The sequence below is a fragment of the Tetrao urogallus genome, assembly GCF_951394365.1.
Source record: "Tetrao urogallus genome assembly, chromosome: Z".
In the NCBI taxonomy this organism is placed as follows: Eukaryota; Metazoa; Chordata; class Aves; order Galliformes; family Phasianidae; genus Tetrao; species Tetrao urogallus.
In genome coordinates, this window is record NC_136816.1 from 50,009,138 (window position 1) to 50,029,069 (window position 19,932).

General features: G+C 38.5%; 1 protein-coding gene across 2 annotated transcripts in view; it reads left to right on the forward strand.

The window, feature by feature from the left end:
- Positions 1–441: 441 nt before the first annotated feature.
- TNPO1 (transportin 1) overlaps positions 442–19,932 on the forward strand; it is a gene marked incomplete at both ends in the record, with an annotated part of 55,303 nt that continues 35,812 nt past the window's right edge. Inside the window, 3 exons of one of the 2 annotated variants that reach the window (XM_079548792.1) lie at positions 442–549; positions 3,943–4,018; positions 17,286–17,435. In XM_079548792.1, the coding sequence (XP_079404918.1) occupies positions 445–549; positions 3,943–4,018; positions 17,286–17,435 (331 nt within the window). The remainder of the gene's footprint in view (positions 550–3,942; positions 4,019–17,285; positions 17,436–19,932) is intronic. The other variant, XM_079548791.1, reaches the window with a different exon arrangement.

Below are 19,932 nucleotides of genomic sequence, written 5' to 3' on the forward strand. Positions count from 1 at the left end.
GTGTTTTTTCGCCGGCAGGCTCCTGGCGGCGTGGGACGCACAGGGGGAAGGCTGACGGCGGCGCCGGCGGGCCCGAGGCAGCCCGGGCGGGCGGAGGCGAGCCCGGCACTAGGACCCAGAAGACGCGCGGAGGCTCTGGCAAGATTACAAATTGGTCGTGACTCAGTCTGTCGGCGGGTGGCGAAGGGAGCAGGTCGGTGCCGTCCGCCCGCCCGTTGCGGGGCCGCGCTGGGGCTCAGGGCTGGCGGGGCGGTTGGTGGCCGCGAGGGCGGTTGGCGCTCCGCACGACGCCCTGCCTCCGTTCTCGTCTGCCTGTCCGTCCGTCCGTCCTCCCGCCCGCCCTTCCTTCCCCTCCCCTTCCCTCCCTCCCTTCCTCCCGCGGCCTGGCCCCGCTGCGCCGCTCACCGCGGCCGCCTGTTGTCTGCTGTTTTCCAGGCAGCCAAGATGGAGTACGAGTGGAAGCCCGACGAGCAGGGGCTCCAGCAGATCCTGCAGCTGCTGAAGGAATCGCAGTCCCCGGACACCACCACGCAGAGAGCCGTGCAACAAGTATCCTTGGCCGGGGGCCTGCGCCGGGCGGGGCGGGCGGGGCAGAGCGGTGCAGGGCAGGGCAGAGCAGAGCGGGACGGCAGCCGCGGCCCGGGCGGGTGCCGGGGGAGCCGGACGGGGAGCGCGGCCCGGGGGGCGGAAGGGAGGGACGGGACGGGACGAGGCGGCGGCCGGGCCTGCCCTGCCCGGGGTCCGCCGCGATGTGGTGGGCCGAGCCTCCGCTGGAGCGGGCGGCCGTGGCGCGGCGTTTGAACCGCCGGAGCGGCCTGCGGGGCTGTAGGGCCGCCGGGCACCTGTTGCGAGCCCGAAGCCAAGGGCCGCTTCTGCTTTTTAAAGCCCTCGCTCTGGCGCGACCGCTTCGGCGTCAGCCGCTTTACTGGGTTACCCCGCGCTGGGCCGCTGCCAGCGCCGGGCCGCGCCGAGGCGGGCGCGCGGTCCTCGCTGCGGCGGATCCCACCAAGAGCACCCGGTGCCGCGCCGCCTCCCGCGTAGGGCTGCCCGCCGGCTCCGAGGCGCGGCGGGGCCTCCCGAGCCCGTCCCCCGCCGGGGCTCGAGGCGAAAGCCGGCGCTATGGGCGGGAGGGCCCCCGCCGGAACCGTCGGCGGCGTGCTCTGGGCGGCCTGCCGCCTCTGACACTACGCACTTTGCTGCGGGTGGGGACGTTCCTGCCTGCCGGCAGACCGAGCCGTCGTCGTTAGACTGTGAAATTGGCGAGAAGGGGTGATTGTCTGTCTGCTTCTTCTTGGGCCGATTCGCAGCACATCTTGTGTTAGTAGTTTGTAGTGGAATTTGTTTCTGATTCTTTTTTTCTGCCCATCAAGTCCCTTGGTTTTAGAAATGATGAAATGGCACGGTTTTAAGGAACAAAGAAGAAAATTTATGCGAAGACTTAATAGAAACGTGGCTCTTGAAAAATATCTGTTGTTTCCTGAGTTGGTTGTGTAAGTGCTTTGGAAAACCAGGGAGTCTTACTGGCATTCTCTGAAGGATATGAGTTCATTATCGTGATCTCTTTTTGCTTAAGGCATGTGCTTCAAGGTCTTTGCAGACTGCATCAGAATTCGTTAATGTAGGTAAGAAGAGATGTACGTAAGGTTATTTTTTAAAATGAGTCTATCCTGAGGCCAAATTTACTCAACCCATAGGCTTTGCTAACAGATGCAGTCAGATGTGGCACAGCTTCTGTTATTGTTTAAAAAGTGAAGTTATTTTTCATCTTGATCATCGTGCTCTTCGAGCTGTGTTGTAGATTTTTGAGATGCTTTTGCTGCCTTTGGAAAATCCTACACAGTGTGGCTAAATAATGCGTCAAACTCAAACAGGAATTCTTATTTCTTATTAGATATAAAATTGTTTATAGCAACAGTAGTTTTAATACAAAATATTTCTTTAAAGCTCTGCTTAAAAAAAAAAAAAAGAAAGAAAAAGAAAAAAAGGGTAATAACTTCTGCTTTGTTTTTTGAAAAATAGCAGTGTAAGTGTTGGATGGGCAACGTAGTGGATGTTGTCTGAATGATGTGCAGAAGTTAAGTAAAAATGCCTCTAACTGATGTTTGAAATGACAGCATGCTCTGGTCAGATACCTGTGATGTCAGAAAGTTCCTCCTATGCTGGCCTGTAAAAGTTAGAGAAGTGGTACACTATGTCATCATGTTACACATCCATTTAGGAAAAATTTTGATGTCTTATTCACAGACAGCAAACTGTAACTTTAAGTAAATCTTCTTTGAAACTGTTTTCACAAATCTCTGGGATGGTTTCTTGTATTATAGGATGCTGCTTAGCAGCATGTCGAAGCAGGATGGTGGATCAGAAGATTCAAATTTAAAGAACTTTCAGTCATTAATATAAGATTATCAGTGTGCTGTCTTGTACCTTATGACACAGTTTTGACACGTTTATGTGATTAGAAACTAATTGTAATGAAGTGGGGAGCATAGGTTAACCAAAATCCTTTGGTATCGAAATCCTAATAAAGTTATGAATCAGAAAGTCTTTCAGATGTTTTTGAGATGAAGAAATTAATTGCTTTTTGAAGGGGAAAAAAAGGGAAAGTGTAGGTGAAGAAGTTGTTGAGGAAAATATGGCCTATTCGCTCTTACTTGGTTCATTGATTGATCAGTTAAATTCCTATTTAATACTCCTAGTTCTTTCTGTGTTTGCAGCTACTTTGTATTTATTGCTGTTGGTATTGTTTGACATACTGTTTTGGTGGTCATGTTTCTGAAGCTTGGTGTAGAAAGGAAAAAAAATTACCCTACTTTTTTGCTTCTTAAAGAGCTTCTTGGCATGGAAGCTAAAAAACAATTTTTGGGTGTGTGTTTTATATTTCTTAGGGGCCATGTGAGATCATCAGTACTGTTTTCATTTGGCTATCTATAGTAGGCGTGCATTACTCTTTAAGTCAGACAGGCTTCTCTGACCATTGCTTGATGTAAGCAGCCTAAATATCTAAAAATGAAGTTTCCTAAGTTTGCGATTCGGACTGGGTGAACTGGTAGGTCACTGGAAGGGAGTAGTTTCTTTAGAACTGGAAGGAACTTAATGGGTCATCGTATCCCAGTGAATGCATGTGGTTAAGGTTTTACTTTTAATGCTTAGCAATTTGTCTAAACAGCTAGTAAAGTCAGTGCATGTGAAGTAAATACTCTTCTTTGAAAAACATTTTTTTTGCTAAATGTCTTGTTTAACCCTTCTAGATATCATCAGTATGACTTAAAGATGATGCTGCATGCTTATGACTCAAAATACCAATTAATAACAGTGTATGAGAACGGGTTATAAAGAGAATGCCAGATGACTGTTCCAGCCAAACAGCAGCAGATGATATAGTAAATGTTAATAAGAAGCTCATTCAGAAAGCCAGCACTCTAGAAAATGGATATGTATGCAAAGGAAATGTTCTGTATTACTTGTTTTAAGAAACAGTAGATAATTTTCTGATGCAAATTATCTTCTCACTTAAAATTATACTAATTCTCACTATCAAAATCATAAATCGCTGTTGTGCTTTAATGCTGGAGTGCTTTTATTTATGACGGGGGAAAAAAAAAAGATGTGTTGTGAGATTCTGTCTCAGCTTCTGAGTGTAAACATTGAAATTAAAAACTATACAGAAGCAGCATTTTTAGTGTTTTTAAAAGCACTTTAAGGATTCTATTAATTTCTCTGTCTTTGGATAAATTTTTTTTTCTGTACTTCACAACTAAAAGGTATTCCCTAAAGTACAAGGACTGCAGACTTGGTTTTCAGTTTGTTTTTACTCTGAGTATTTTAAGCTTTTACAATTGTACAATTGTTTGAAGTGTTTGGAAATTTAATAATAATTTCATCCAGAAGGCTAAATGCTGCATGTGTAAGATTCAACTTCTCCTTAACAGTTTCTCACTTCAGAAACTAGAACAACTCAATCAGTATCCAGATTTCAACAACTACCTGATTTTTGTTCTTACGAAGTTGAAGTCTGAAGGTGAGTTTTGAAGATATTAACTCTTTGATTACACTTTTATTTTTCACCTGTTTGATTTTTTTTTTTTTTCCCTTTACCTTTAAAGTAATTGAAAGCTGAATCCTGCAGTAATTCTGTTGATTTGTTGACTTCTGTAGTTATTGAAAACTCATTTAACTTTTGGGAGGATTTGTGGTAACGCATTTGAGAGCATAGTTTCAAAATCTTAGTATAGATTCTGCTCTAAGTATCCTATGAAATTTTTACAGTACAACAGAAGCATCATACTTCTCTGAGGCTGCTGTGAAACTGGAATAGATTTGATCTATGGTGGTGAAATGTGACTGGGGATGTTATTAAATATTCTGATAAATCCAGTTACAATCATAATTGCACCAGTAATTAGCCTGGTGAACTTTTTAATGGTCACATACCAGAATCATTCAGAGAGTGTCAGAATCTTCATCTTAATTCGTCTTAATTTTAGTAAAATGCAGTTAGAAATCACTCACAGTTTACCATTGGTTTATTCTTATGTACCCTAGTACATGCTGTGTACTGCACTCTGTAGCCTCTGCAAATGTGTAAATTCAGGCAATTCTTTAGTAATGAGCAGAACGTGAAGGATTTTTATTTCAGAGTTCTACAGTGGCTGATTTGTGAGATTTTTGCCAGTGAAAGAGGGATATTTCAGGATCTATTTTGGCACATCTGGTTCTTGTATGTTTGTCATTAATGTGTTGGATTGTTTGTGATTTTATTTTTTCCTCAGTGTCTTGCCACTAATACTTTTTCTGATTTCTGTTGTTTCGCCTCTTGGCTTTAGAATGCCTTCTTTTTTTCAGTTTGAAGTAGATCTTACTTACAAGTAGCCCTGTAACGTTCAAAGCATCAGCAAGATTCTTTATTTTTTGTTTGAAGCAGTGTTTTGTTTGTGTTTTCTGCATTTCTAGGAAGGATGGAAGGATAGCAGAGTATAATGTTTTTGTATTTTAAGACTGGGATATATCACAGTGGTTTTGGGTCTTCTATGTAGTAAGTTTCCTAAAAATATTTAAGGTCTTGGGGGAATCTTTGAAATCTGAGAGTATTTTCAAGACCTGAATCAGCTGAGATAATAAGTTACTGAGCAAGATGATAGTATAGATAGAGAATATCCTATATAGATAGAGAATATGCTTTAATATTGATTAATATGGTATCATACTTCAATTGCTAGTGTGATTTACACTATTAACAGGAAAGAAAAAAAAAAAGGTGTTTGTGGTCAGACTGCATCCATATCTCGCAGGTACATTATGTAGGTCTTTTATGAGACTGCAGAGAAGTAATTCTTGCTTCAGGGAAGATTTTCTCCTTCATCAGTGACTGAATTTTCAGAGTCATACTCTTGTCTAAGACAGCTTTTCTTCAACTTTGTGTTTCAAGATCAGGAAATCTTCAGAACAGGTAGGGCATGGTCCTGATTAAACCTGCTGTAGATGTCCGTGCTCAAGCAGGGGCTCAAGCAAGACCTTCGACCTCCAAAAGTCCCTTCAAACCTCAACCATTTTGTGTTACTGTGTCATAGTGAGTCCAGTATTGGTGTTTTCCCATAGTATTTACCAACTTCTAAATATCCTGTTACTTTGCTATGTAGGACTAGTGAAGGACAGTGGGGAATTCTTGGGTGGATTTGCTATGAATCCGATGACCAAGAGCCTTCTGTCAGTATTCCTGCGCAAGCAAGGTAAAGAAAGGGACCTCTAGAACTGCTATAAAACAGTTAAAATACTCTTGCATCCTCTTTGGAACTGTAGGGGAAACGTGATGGAGTCTATCTGGAGTACAACTGGGGAAGTTTTCTTTACTTTTTTTTTTTAAGAGGATTCTCTTGGCAGTCAAGGCTCTTGACTAGGGAAGACAAGCACTGTGCTTTACACCACAGACAGAAGCTGAGATACCCAATGAACCCTACCCTACTGTTGGAAGCTTCTCTGTGGCTGTGGGTCATGAAAATAAGCTTCCTGCATTGTTCATAGTTTATTCAATGGGGATTGAAGTGTTATGTTTACTAGTACATGGGGCAAAAGAGAGCTTAGTTTGACAACAGGTGTGGCTATCCATAGATAACATTTTTGCCACTGTTGAAACTGCTGAGGAAGCTATGTAAAGATTACATATTTAGATGGAAGCTCCTGGAAGTTAAAATTCAGTAAGGGGGGACTGAAATGCATTTTAAACACCCTTATTTTATTTTAGTATGGGTTGTACCGTGTTGTTTTTAGCCTGAGTCTTATGTCTCTGCAAGCAAATAACTTTGCTTGCTTATTTGGTCTCTCCACTAAGGCCTGTAGTCAGGCAGTAGGCAAGCTCATGGAATAAAACGTGATCCCAAAACATTGAAGGCTGGGATGTCTCTAGAAGATACTTACGAAGCATTGTGCTCAGAGGTCATCCTTATTTGGGCTAAATGGAATATACATTATCATTCAGATACTCGTAGCTGTACGTAGATACTTGTAGATTACTGTAGCTGTTTCTTCTTGGTTTCACAAGTGTAAAACTGTCAGATAAATGTAGTGGCACTACACTGGCTCGGTGTGTTTCTTACTGGGACTACTGGGTGATGACAGTCATAATTGTGGCATGCTATTTTTTTTTATGCAATGTTGTATCAACGTACTCTGAGATGACACAGCCTGCTTGCATCAGCAAAAAAATTACTATGTTGCTTCCTGGTTAACTGTTCTCTGTTCAGCTTTGAAGAGAAACTGGATCAAGACTTAATAGTATCTGTGGACTATTCCTACTTAGTTTATGCTTATATCCATTACTGAATAAGGTCTTTATGCCTCAGATAGCAAGAAAGGAAGCTTTATAATATGACAGAATTCATGTGATATTCTACATGGCTTAATGCAGCTTAAAAGATGCTGGGTGTTTTATTAAAAAAAAAAAAAAAAAAAAAATTGCAAGAACAGAAGTGTTGTCAATACTTACCACTGCCTACGTAAAATACGACAGACCTAATACCCCTTTATCTTGGGCAAAAAGGCCACAAATATTAGTGCTGTTCTAGTTAAGACAGACAAACAGTTCCTTTGTCACATTTACTTTTTTTTAAGTCTTGCTTACATGAAAGATAGAGTATGTTGTTTATGAATACTTTCTGTAAAGCCTTGATTCCTTCTACCTTTAAGTGTGCTGCTGGGCTTTTTGCCATAATCTAGGGTAATGTATAGTGAGACAAATAGGCAATGGTCCTGATAACTTTCTGCTGGCTTGTGTGGACATTGTGTAGCTGCAACAAGACAGATTACTAAGTCTTTTGATTCTGATCTTGGATCATGTTTTGATGACCCACACCGCAGCCCCTAGTGTTGTGGGAACTCCAGTCCGTGGTCTCACTCGTCTCACTCAGTAGATAGATCGTAGACTTGTGTGAAGCTGTTGCACTCAAGGATCACAGTCCTTGAAACGCATTTATATTCTGAAGGAGAATGAGTAGGGATTGAGAGCAGTGCTTGAGTACTGTACTGTCTTTCTGGTAGTCTTTAAGAGTGGTCTCTAAAAGTTCACTTCCTAGATGTTTAGATGTTGATCTTTGATTGCTTTATAAAGCAATGTCTCTACTACTCTTGATATTTTCATGTGATGACTTAGAGTATTTTACTTTGACACAGTTTTCCAAAGGAACTTGGTATTTTTGTTCCATTCCTTCCACCTCCTCTCAACCCCTGCACCGTGCAAAAGCTTTTGTTTCATTTGAAAAGTCAGCACACATAACTTTTATAATAACTCAGTTATGTCTACGAGTGGATTTTGAAATGGCCTTTTATAAACTATTACTAGGATCCAGAGTAGCCCTGTGGATTTGATGTGACTATTTTCTGATAAGTTTTGAAACTTAAATTTGATCTGGGCTGTGGTTTTCATAAGACCTTTCCACTATGGAATACTTCTTTAATGGTATGTTGATGTGGAAAGACGTTTGAAGCTGAGCAAGAGAAAGACTGTGTGAGAATCACACTGTGTGATTAACCAACTTGGCTTTTCAGGAACATGTTTTTAATGAGCAGGATTAAACCAGAAAAAAGTTCACAAGCTTTGGCTATGAAATTGAAACTATCTCCTCACCCCCTTCATCCCCTTTTCCCTCCACCCCTCTTTACAAAATACATAATGTAGTCATTATCAAAAAGACTAAAATAGCTGCCAAGGAGTGAATCTGATATCTGATGGGATTACAGTTCAGAAGTAAAGTAAGGTTAATGCACCCTTTAAAAGGTACAGCTTGAAATGTCACATAGCATGGGTGGTGTTCTTCTAGTGAGACAATAGCAAAATATTTTTTCCTTCAACTCTGATACATTAAAAATAAAATCGAACCTAACTCAGTGTTAGTAGTCAATGCAAGAAGTAATTGAGATTCATAGACTTAAGGGAAACCAAGTTCTGAGATGATTGATTTTGTCAAATCATACCATTAAATCGGTATGTTTGATATATATATCAATATATATATCATATATAATATATATATATATATTATATAATAATATATTATAATATATATAATATATTATAATATATTATAATAATATAATATAATATAATATATTATAATATATATATAATAATATAATATATATATATATATATCATATATATATAATCAAATATATATATATTATATATATATATATTATATATATATATATTATATATATATCAAACATACCGATAATATATAAATATATATAAATATATATATATAAATATATATATATATTTATATATATTTATATATATATATAATATATATATATAATATATATATATATAATTTTTTTTTTTTTTCCCAGTATGGCAGCCAATTCTTCTGTTCCATCCCCCCATAGGATGTAAAGCAGACTTCAGTAAAATTCTTTGCTTAAGTAGTTTTATGGCATACATGCTACATGTGGGCGGAGACAGTTATTTATTTTCTCTTTTAAGAGTCTTTAAAGAAACATTGAAATTATCCAGTGGATTGCGTTTTGTGATTCAGTACTTCAGGAATGCTTTCTTGGAAGTCTTTATTCTGAGAGTATGGGATCTCCATTATTATCTCTTTACCTATTCCTGAAGCCCATAGGAGGAAAGCATTCTGAAAGAATAGGTACAGTAGTTCTCTAGCTTAGTACCTTCATTTACTTATTTAGGTTAATGTAGGTTCTTCAAAGGTGCTATTCACTGTAAGTAAGATCGTCTGAGGAGTGAAATCTTATAATATCTGTGTTGTCTGAAGCGACAGGTCAGAATTTTTCAGGCTTTCCCTTGGTTATTAGGGTTATCAGACTTTTAAAATTATTCTTTTGAAATTCAGGTAACATTTGATAAGGTGTGTTTCAACCCCAAAGTAAATGAAACTTTATTTTTTGGGCAAGTTGGAGGTCTTTAGCTAGTTCTTTAATGCCTTCCCTTAGTGTATATCTTAGTAGGTGAATGTAATCTACTACTAGGGATATTCTTTGTATATGTTTGCTAAGTTGAACTCATCCACTCAGTGATGCTTTGTTTTGCTGTTTCTCCTGTTAAAATGTATTTAAAAAGCCAGTATCCAGCATCCTTATGGGGTGTTTTCCTGGAGAAAAAGAAAGTCATTTTGCTGATGTGGTTTCTAAATGCACCCAAGCAGAAATACTTCATTCAGTTCAGTTCAGAGGTGCTTGAGCCTAGAATGTCTTTAACTGTGGACTTTCTTCCTCTATTTCCAAGGATAAAAATGCATGGATTTTTAAGAGAACTAAATGACTGGGATGAAAGTAGTGTTTAACCATTCACAGGTGGTGGGTGATACAGTGCCTATGAATGTGGTTCATATTTTGCACTATTATTCTTGTGTTGGAAATGTAGCTTTTAGGGTAAAACTTCCTGAGGAAAAACTGCTCACTGTGCTGATTTCAGTCTCAAAGCTATTCAGAGCTTATTTCTAAAACAGCTTTATTCTGTGTGTTGTAACTATTTGGTATGGATTTAATATGTACAAATACGAAGTGTGATAAAAATAATCCCTGATGTCACTGTTCTTGAGGATTCCTGATTAACAAATGGGCTGTCTCTTAGGAGCTAAAACAAAAACAAAATCATTCTGGAACAGTGTATATGAGAGGCACAAGGTGAATGTTTTCTTTAGAGTGACAGGTACACAGACACCTTCATGAACGTTATTGCAGAAAAAAAAACTTTTTTTTCCCCATTCCCTCTGGAATTTTAAGTAACCTTAAGTGTAGTACTTCAAGCTTAAAATGATATATCAGAAACAAAGCTGAAAATGTTTCAAAGCATTCACCGTATCTGAATATATGAAAAACCTTGAAAAGTAGTGGCTAGTCTGAAATCAGTGTTCAGTTGGTTTATATGAATGATGGAAAAAAAATTTGACGTGACTGCCTTTGTGTAAGAACATCATCAGGCACCAAAATAAAGCTGAAAGTGTTCTGCTGACATTGAGTGTTATGTATTTGTTGCTTCAGTAGCAACAGCTATGCTTCTGAAGACCATGTTGTAAATAAAACTGAGCTGTGGGTAATATGGAAAGGATGTTGAACTCCTGATCAAAATCTAATTTATTGGCTGGTAATTCAAATTTTTGCATTTTAACAAATGATGGACACAGATCAATCAGTGCAAAAGTTTGTACATCTCTTCAAGCTTGCAAAACCACAGAACATATAAAGAACTCTTTCAGCTTCTTTATTTTAATGCCATTCTATACATTGCCTCCTTATCCCGCAATTCAGTCAGTGCTAGAATCTTACTAAGAGCAGAAGATTCAATAATAATAAATGGAAATTCAGTGTAATGATAGTATGATTTGCTACAGTGTCCCAAACTGTAATAGCAAATGCAAGCTGTTGTTGCTCTTTGTGATCTCTATAGCAGGCATGTTCAACCCACTGGGCACGTGCAGCCCTGGGTCACTGGTAATGCTGTCCCAGAAGATCACAAACTTTTAACATTGTGTGATTTTTAGCAAAATTTTTAAAGAGTCAGTTGTGCACAGCTGAAGCACTGACTGTGTATGGAAAACAAGGAAGGCACATTGCAGTGCTAACTCCACTTCTCGAGGCGCCTGCCATGCACACACAGTCAAATCAAAGCTTACCGTGTATTGCACCTTACAGGTGCTTGTGCTGCTTGGCCAGTAAGACATTGAAAACCACTTCAATCTACCTGCATGTGTTTGTGCCTGTGAAGATGCATGTTTTTTGTTAGTAAGCAGACATGCATAATTATTAATTAATTATACACATTTATAAATTATACATTTATTTGCTTTTTCTCAGAATTCATAATTTTGATGAACTGTACATATCATGGCCACTTTTTTTTTTTGCATGGAAGTAATACAGTAAGTTAGAGGTTACATGACAAAATCTAGAACACAGATACAAATAAAGTACGAGAAAAAAGCCTGTATTTCAAACCATTAGAATTGACATATATTTAAAAATTGGATGTAATTTCAAAACATTCGCATGTAACCCTTTATAAGTTGTCAAGGAAGTAGCAAATATAAAATTGCGAAACAAAACCTGATTAATAAAACTTAAATGCAGATTGATAGAGTATCATCTACTAATAACATGTCATATGCTGCATGGCAATTTTAAAACAAAATTCTTAGAAAAGTGACTTCAACATCTGTGGTGTACACATGTTGGCACAGAAAAAGTGCTGCAATCAAACATTCAACTCAGAGAACAATTTGATTAAGTCTCTTTGCTATACTTTTATGGGACCTATCTTACCAGAGAGAAGTATCCTTTACTTCACAAACACGCCTTATTCATGTCAGCACTTTTTGGTGATATGTATGTTTGTGAACAGCTACTGTCAAGTATGAAACACAGAAAGAGTAAGATTAGATCAAAAATCTCCGATAATCCATATTCCTAACCTTGCGAACTCACTGAGAATTGAGTCCACTGCCATTGAAGCAGATACTGATTCATTAGTTTCACAAAAGCAAGTTTTGGGTGTTTTTATGAAGAAGAAGAAAAAAAAAAACCACACAAAAAACAGCTTTATTACTAATATGTCAACTATATTATGTATCGTGTATGCACCCAAGATAATCCCCCCTTCACTCAGTGCAATCCAGGCAAACTGAAAGTTTGGACACCCATGCTTAATAGAGCATCATCCTCTGGTTTCTGCATAAACAGAAATGACGGGGAAGTACCTTGGTGTTTTGGGGAAGGAAATGACAGGCTGTGGTGGCAGCTACCTGTTTGGCAGTGAACAAATTCAGAAGCAGTGAATCTCTCTGAAGAAATGACTTGGTTAGATCAATGGAAGTTTGTTCACTCTGAATAAATTGAAGGTGAATTTTGTATTTTAAAATGAACTTTAAAATGAGACAATCCGTCACGCTAATAGCTGTTGGAACACAGGGATTGATTGGATAAGTGAATTGAGGCTTTGTCATCAATTTGAGTAATTCAGAATACTGTTCAGACTACTCAATGAGTGTTGGGGAGTACAAAATAAATGACTATCGCCTCCACTGGTGTTGTGTAGGTTGCTGTGCACTGGATGTTTTCCCTACTTCTGCTGCTGACATCCTGTACATATAGCTTAATAAAAGTTGTTTCTTTGGTTAGGTGTATTAGGTTGCATTCTGGGAAATGGCAAGATACAATTTTGGCACTAGAGGAGGTGTCCCTGAAATAAGAAACTAGAGAGTAGCTACATGCTATAAATTAATACTCATACATATTATTTTTTTACATTATTTTTAGAAATATATTTTTTCTTTTTTCCTTATATTTACTTCATGAGACCTCTTTCTATGAGCAAAGGATCAATCCTCTGCTACTTAGAATACTAGTGAAAATAAGACTATCTAAGAAGCTTTGGTATGTATCTCTGCTGATTTTTGTTTTTAACATCATTTGAAATCCATCTTCAATCTGTTTTCAGTTTCTGCCTCAGACTTTATCAGTTGCCTTTCACTGGGAAGGAAGGAAAAAAGGGAAAATTTGGGTGCCTGCCATTTAGAATAGTTGGAAGGAAACAACAAAGATAATCAATTTTGACACGAACTGACAGGCATGGAGCATCAGCCACCTCACTAAGAAGCCTGCATCTTTGCAGCTCAGAAATATTTCCCAGTGCCCAGCTTGACTGTCCCCCTGGCAGCTCTGTGCCACTCCCTTTCTGCCATCAGTTCACAGGAGCAGAACCTGGCACCACCACTGCTTCCCAATAGTAAGGGAGACCTTACTGCTCTCTTCCACTATCTGAAAGGTGCTTACAGCATGAGCGAAGTTGGTCTCTTCTCACTGGTGACAGGTGACAGGACAAGGGGAAATGGCCTCAAGTTGCACCAGGGTAAGATTTGGTTGGATATCAGGAAACACTTCTTTGCAGAAAGGGTTGTTAAGCACTGGAATAGGCTCCCCAGGGAGGTGGTTGAGTCACCATCCCTGGATGTGTTTAAAAACCATTTGGATGTGGTGCTCAGGGACATGATTTAGCGGACAGTTGTTAGAGTTAGGGTACTATGGTTAGGTTGTGGTTGGACTTGATGATCTTTAAGGCCTTTTCCAACCTGAGTGATTCTGTTCTATTCCCATCCTCAGGGAGCTGCAGGGAGCACTGAGGTCTTCTCGGCCTCCTCCAGGCTGGGCAATACAAGTGTCCTTAGCCTCTCCCCACAGGATGTGCCCTCCAGTCCTGTTAGCACCCATGTTCCCTCCTCTGGGTGCTTTCGAGTATCTTAACATCCTTTTTATATTGTGGAGCCCAGAACTACACACAGTACTCAAGGTGAGACTGTAGCAGTGCTAGATACAGTGAGAGAATCACATCTTCTGACTGGCTGGCTACACTGTATTTGATGCACCCCAAGTGTGGTTTGCCCCATGGCTGGCAGGGCAGCTGCTGGCTTGTGCTGAGCTTGCTCTGGAATGCTTAAAAAACTTAGAAGGCTTAAAGCTTGCCAATCAGAATCTGTGCAGTAGCAGATATTCTGGCTAAGAGGACATCCATTCTGACCACTTGAAGTTATGTGAATACTTCTTCCTTGGAGATACTGAAATAAGTACCTGTACCACTTGCTTGAGTGGTCAAACTGTGCCACTTCTGATGAAGCAGGTAATCTCACTGCAGAAGAATAACTTACTCAGGTACTGCAGGGCTAAGCTGCCAGTGCTGGGCAGAATGCAATCTTCAGCCATTATTGGTACGTAAGAGCTCGGTCTTGATTTTGTTGTACCTCATTATCTTCCAAAATTAGTAGGCGCAGCAGAGTAAAGTCATCTTGTGGTTCTGAAGAGCAAAGATTGTCATTTGAAAAGAGGAGAAGGGAATTTTAAAATGCTTTTCAAAAGCAGGAGTTATTCTTAGCTAGTTATTGAAGTAAATTCTTATTAGAATTAGGTATCTATGGGGTTAGGATGCATTTTTATGACTTTCCAAATTGCTTTTAGGAAAGATACTCAGCTCTAGGAAAAATACTGTGGATACCGTTACTGGAGGCAGTTTTTCCTAGGTTCAACTCCTACTTAGTGCTAAGGGAAAGACATTCTTATTTGCACACAACTATTGCAAGCGGACCAAGAGAAGTAATTCCTTTTCAATAAGGCTAGATTTGGCTTCATGAAGGTGGTGAGCTAATCAATTGCACTTGTTTCGTCACTACAGGGTAACACACTGAAACTGTTCTGACATCACTGTCATGTTTAACAGCAAGTCTGCCTGCTGACAGTCTGCCAAGAGGTCATGGTGTCTTACGACACCTACCCTCATGAACAGGAGACACCATTTTTCAGCTCTTACTCTTACAGTGGGTGAAATAAACATCTACTGATGCTTAGCTGCATGACATCTTTTTCACTCAAGTAGGATTCTAACCTAACATTGTGGCACCCATGCCTTCTGTAAATATTTCCCATATGTACTTACATCATACAGGCTGTAATTAGAAGGAGGTAGGGCAGTTTGAGAATGCACTGTAGTTCTTAAAAACACAGTTGTAGTCTTAAAATTAGCAGATATGCATCAATTCTGTGAGGCATTAAAACCTTGAACTAGTGCTAAGGCCTTTAAACAAAGCTGAAAATCTACTGGGGATCGCATGACGTTTGATTTGATACAGTTTTATTGTAAAGCAAGATGTGGTGAGAGGGGGATTATTCCACTGATTGATTTATTTGGTACCAAAGATGCTATCAAATGCCAGAAGACTGCTTCACTTTCCTTTTTTTCTGGTGCATTCTTTTTTCTTGTACTATATGTTCTCATCAATTCTATACTTGAAGGTTGACTAAGATAGAAGGAGGCAAGACTGTGATCTTTTTTGGTGGCTGAAACATATGGCTGACAGAACTTATCACAGAATCTCAGAAGACTAAGGAGTGTCTTATTCAGCTCTTAGGCCATCTGCCTGTAATAGTGGTGTTACAGAAAAAAACTCCATCTAGATCTATATTACTGTTTTCTGATAATGTCGCTGTTAAGCTGTTAAACACTCTGGATTCCGCAAATATCTTCCTGCAGTCATGTAATACTCAGATTCTCAAACTCAGATTCTGACTACGGTGTGCTTTTAGAAGTGCCTGAGTATCAGATTCTGTGCTGCTTCTTTAACTCACATAGTTTGAGTCTAATCAGCAGTTCTCTTTAGCCTATATTCATGATCTCTGCTCGCTACTTCAGCAAGGTGGTGATTCGTTTGGCTTTTTGTTTTTAATCTTCCTCCTTTCTGTTGCTTCTTGAATTCTGTCATTTGACAGAAACATAACTTTCAGTATGAATCCATGGAGATCTTCGTTGCAGGTGGACTGAATAAGTACTCATTATGGAAAGTAGTTTAGTATTCTAGTTAGACCTTTTAATCACTTTTGGAGGATTGGATTTTTGCAGATGTGTTATCAATGGATTAGTTATGTAAAGCAATCAGTTTGATATATTAAATTGATGTAATAGTAGATGTAGAGATTTTCCTTCTAGTTCAGTGAGTCAAACCTGAGACTGATCAAGCGTTCAAGTGAGAACTTCCTTCATTTGGTCACTCTCCATCAGAACCTCAGTGATGGTAACTTCAAAACATTGAACAAAATAATGAAATTATTCAATTTTATACTGTTTTATACTTTTACTACTGTTTGCCACAACTCATAAGATGGTTCTGTGATTGTTAAAAGTCTGTCTGTTCATCCAGTCTCTAGCAGTTTAATTTAAAATAATAACCCCTTTTAACCCCTTTTTTTCCCAGTCTTCCAGAAAATCTGTTGGCCCTTGAAATACAGTGAAACAGTGTTTATTTTTGCATTGTTTAGAGGTTGATAGGTATTTAAAAAACATACTATGGATGAAGTTACAGAATTGTTTCAAGTATGCATGTAGAACATTGCTTCTTGGTTTACAAAGCTATTCAACTTTCTGTAAAAGCTGTGCTTGTAAATGACTACGTTTATAGTTATGGAATGTGAAAAACAATGCTTCTTTAAGAAAATATGAATGTAGAAAGTAGATTAAAGAGTATGTGATGGCTTTCTGGTTTTGGAGCTCAGATAAAGTCAGCTAGTTAAAATGAACTTCAATTTCTGAACAAAACCCTTTTTTCTGAGTACTGCTTTTATTTTAACTAGCCCAGATCACAATAGATTACTTTTCCTACTGGCAGTCAGACACCATGGGTGTACTTTGAGTCCTAGTATTGGTGATGCAGTAACTTCAGTATTGAAATACCTTATTTTTGAAAGATGCATCTCATATTTTGCTTAGCATTACTTCTGTTTGGATATTAATAGTTTTGAAAGCTTGAAATAGATCTTGTGCAAGCTGTTATTGCCCAAATTAGAGGTTGGAGAACGTGCTGCACAGTGCCTACATGATGTGTTGGCTTTATTTTGATGAAAGCTGGGTTGTCATCAACTTTTACAGTAACAGTATTACAACAAGCCTGTCAGTATAATCAAAATATTTGAATGTCTTCAGTTAACCAGTTCGTTGCATGAGTCTCTTATATCTTGCAAATTAAGATGTATTCATGTATTCCTTGCCTATAGAAAGCTTGAATATGTTGACTAGGCAGTACTGATATTTCAATGTTGAATAATCTGAAATACTGAATTCTGATCCTAAAAAGCTTTGTTACATAATTGGCAAGTTGGTGGGAGACATAAGGAAACAAAGGTTAATATCTATAGCTATATATAGCTATAAGTTTTATTTTTGTTTCATTGCTGTGCAAATCTACCTTATCCAACAAACAAATCAAAGTTTGAATGCAATTTACTTTCTGTTGCAGATGAACCAACACGTTCCTTGAGTGGTCTCATCTTGAAGAATAATGTAAAAGCACATTTTCACAACTTCCCAAATGGAGTAACTGACTTCATCAAAAGTGAATGTCTGAACAACATTGGTGATTCCTCTCCCTTAATTAGAGCTACTGTAGGTAAGTTTGCCCTTGTTGATATTAGTAACATTTTCAATATATAGAATGTCTGAATTGGAGCTTCACTAGTGAACTAAAGAGTTATCAAACTCCTGAAGCTATTTGCTTCTGATAATTGTTGCAGTTTCACAGTATTCTGATGCTGATGTTCATTTTCAGTATATGAAAGTAATTTTTGCTTCCTGTTAAGTTGATTTACCAATTTGGTTCATGTCTAGAGGAATATAACTAAGTTTTCTTGTCTATGTTTTTAAACTCTACTTCTTGCCAGTTTTTGTACTTGAAAAGATGAATAGGGTAAGAGTTTGACTGCAGAATTATTTCAGGATTTCACTTGCATCAATGAAACATTCCTGTCAGATGCTTTCCTTCTCCCTCTCCCAAGTCCACATATGCACATGCACACACTGTCAGGGGAGTTGTTAAAATTACTGTACTATGTATGATATGCATTCAGATAAAGAGTTTTTTCTTTTAAACATCTGTCAGAAAGCAGTACATAAATTAAGTGGATCAGAATATCAGCTAAAAGAGTGTGTTTAAGTTTGTTTGTTTTTTTTGTATTTTTTTGCTACATAAATTTTTGAATTCCTAGCAGTTCTAGTGCACTTCCAATGTAAAAAGTGCACTTCTGCCTCGTTGTTGTTTACTTCCAGGTAGAGTTGCTTTTCTGCCTGTTCACTGAGAATATTATTTTTACTAATTACTAAAATGATTGCAGTAATTATCTCTTCGTCTCTGAAAAGTAGGAAAAAAAGGTAGAATAAGCAATAGTGTCATACTTGGTTACGAAAGGGAAAAACAGATGAGGGCTCCAGTTTAAAAAAAAAAAAAAAAAAAAAAAAAAATTACATTCATGTCACCCGACTTCTGCTGGCTCAATGTGCAAAATAATTGATCAGTTGCTCCTATAGAACTCTTTCTTTTCATTTGATTCTATGTAGGATTGCTTCTTTGGACATCTGGATTATTTACTTCGGATTATTGAAAAACACCCATCTCTTAGGTTGTTTTTTTTTGGCTGTCTCATAACTTTTGAAGCTAATCTACTAGATATTAATATTGCCTAATTTCTTTAGTAGCTGTAGAAAAAGTCTGCAGATATTTTTGTACTTTCTGATTGTAGGAGTCCTATTTGTTACTTCAGAGGAATTGTTAGTGGAATTGTACAGTGGAACTGACCAAGGAAAATATTCTAGCACCATTTGGATTGCTGTCTTAGGGTTGTTTGGTGATTTGGTGGTTACTGTTAGTTTTTTGTTTGTTTTGGGTTTTGGGGCTTTTTTTTGTGGAGTTATTTGTTTTCAAGCTATTCTTATTTGATTTCTTCTAGTAGGAATTGTTTGTGGGTTGTCTAATTATGATTGAACTTTAAAAAGTGATCCTTGCAGGGAGTATTCTGACATATACGAACTCAGAAGATGTGCATCAACTGTTGAACTGCATGCTTACATAAGGATTCCTATTTACTGCCTGCTGTGTACATTCCCATATGGAATAAATGTTGGATCCTCCTGACTTCTGTCTAGTACCCACCAGTGTCTTGATGTCACCTACATGTAAATGTTTTACTACCTATCACATTGCTTGGCATTTTCTAGTCAGGTGCATACTGGTTTTTGCTGTTCAGGCACAGTTAATTTAATGGATCACCCATAAATAGGATCTCTGGAATTCTGTGAGGAAGACAAGCAAATACAGCAGCACTGAAATAGCATCATAGAAGAAGTAATGTGGCCTTCACTCCTTTTGTGGTCTCTCACATCTAGTGCTATCCAGACAAAAGCTAACACCTTATGACCAAGATGGAGGCAAGCTGATCAGTTTCACTGTTTACCATTTCCCTGTTCTTAAGCCATAAATGAGTAATGATGTGAAACTTCTCTGTGTGATGTTGCACAGGTTTTAAAAACTCATGCTAGTGTGGACTCAAATTTTAAAGTGAGAGCTACGTGTGTTGAGGATTCACAAGCTTGCTAGGAAATGAGTGCATCTGTTTTGGGGATGCTTATGACAGTTCTTAAATCTTCACAGAGATTCTAGTTTGGGCAGGCCCTGCTTAAAAGTCAACAGGCAAAATAGATTGATGAGAGTAGTGGCAGGACTGAAGAAGCTTCACTGCAGAAGGGAAATGAAGGCAAATGGTTGTTATCAGAGCTGTGATTTTGCCATAAAATTAGCTTTTTAGATTAAGGATTTTAGAAATAAAATTTTAAGAGCTACAGAGTCAAAGTACTACCCAAAATAAAGCAAAAAAGAATTCAGCCTTTCCCTGCTGCTTTCGTTAAAGTATGGAGCTTAGCTCTTTTTCTTTGTGTTTTTTTTTGTTTTTTTTTTTTTAAATTTTAGTGTTGATGCTATAAAGTAGGGTTGCCTGTAATTGAAATAGTGAGGAAAGAGGTGACAATGACACTTATGTTTTTAACAGTTTCTGACATTCCTCTGGAATTTCTCACATGCTTGGTGCTCTCCTAGCTGAATAACTGTTTGGTAGGTT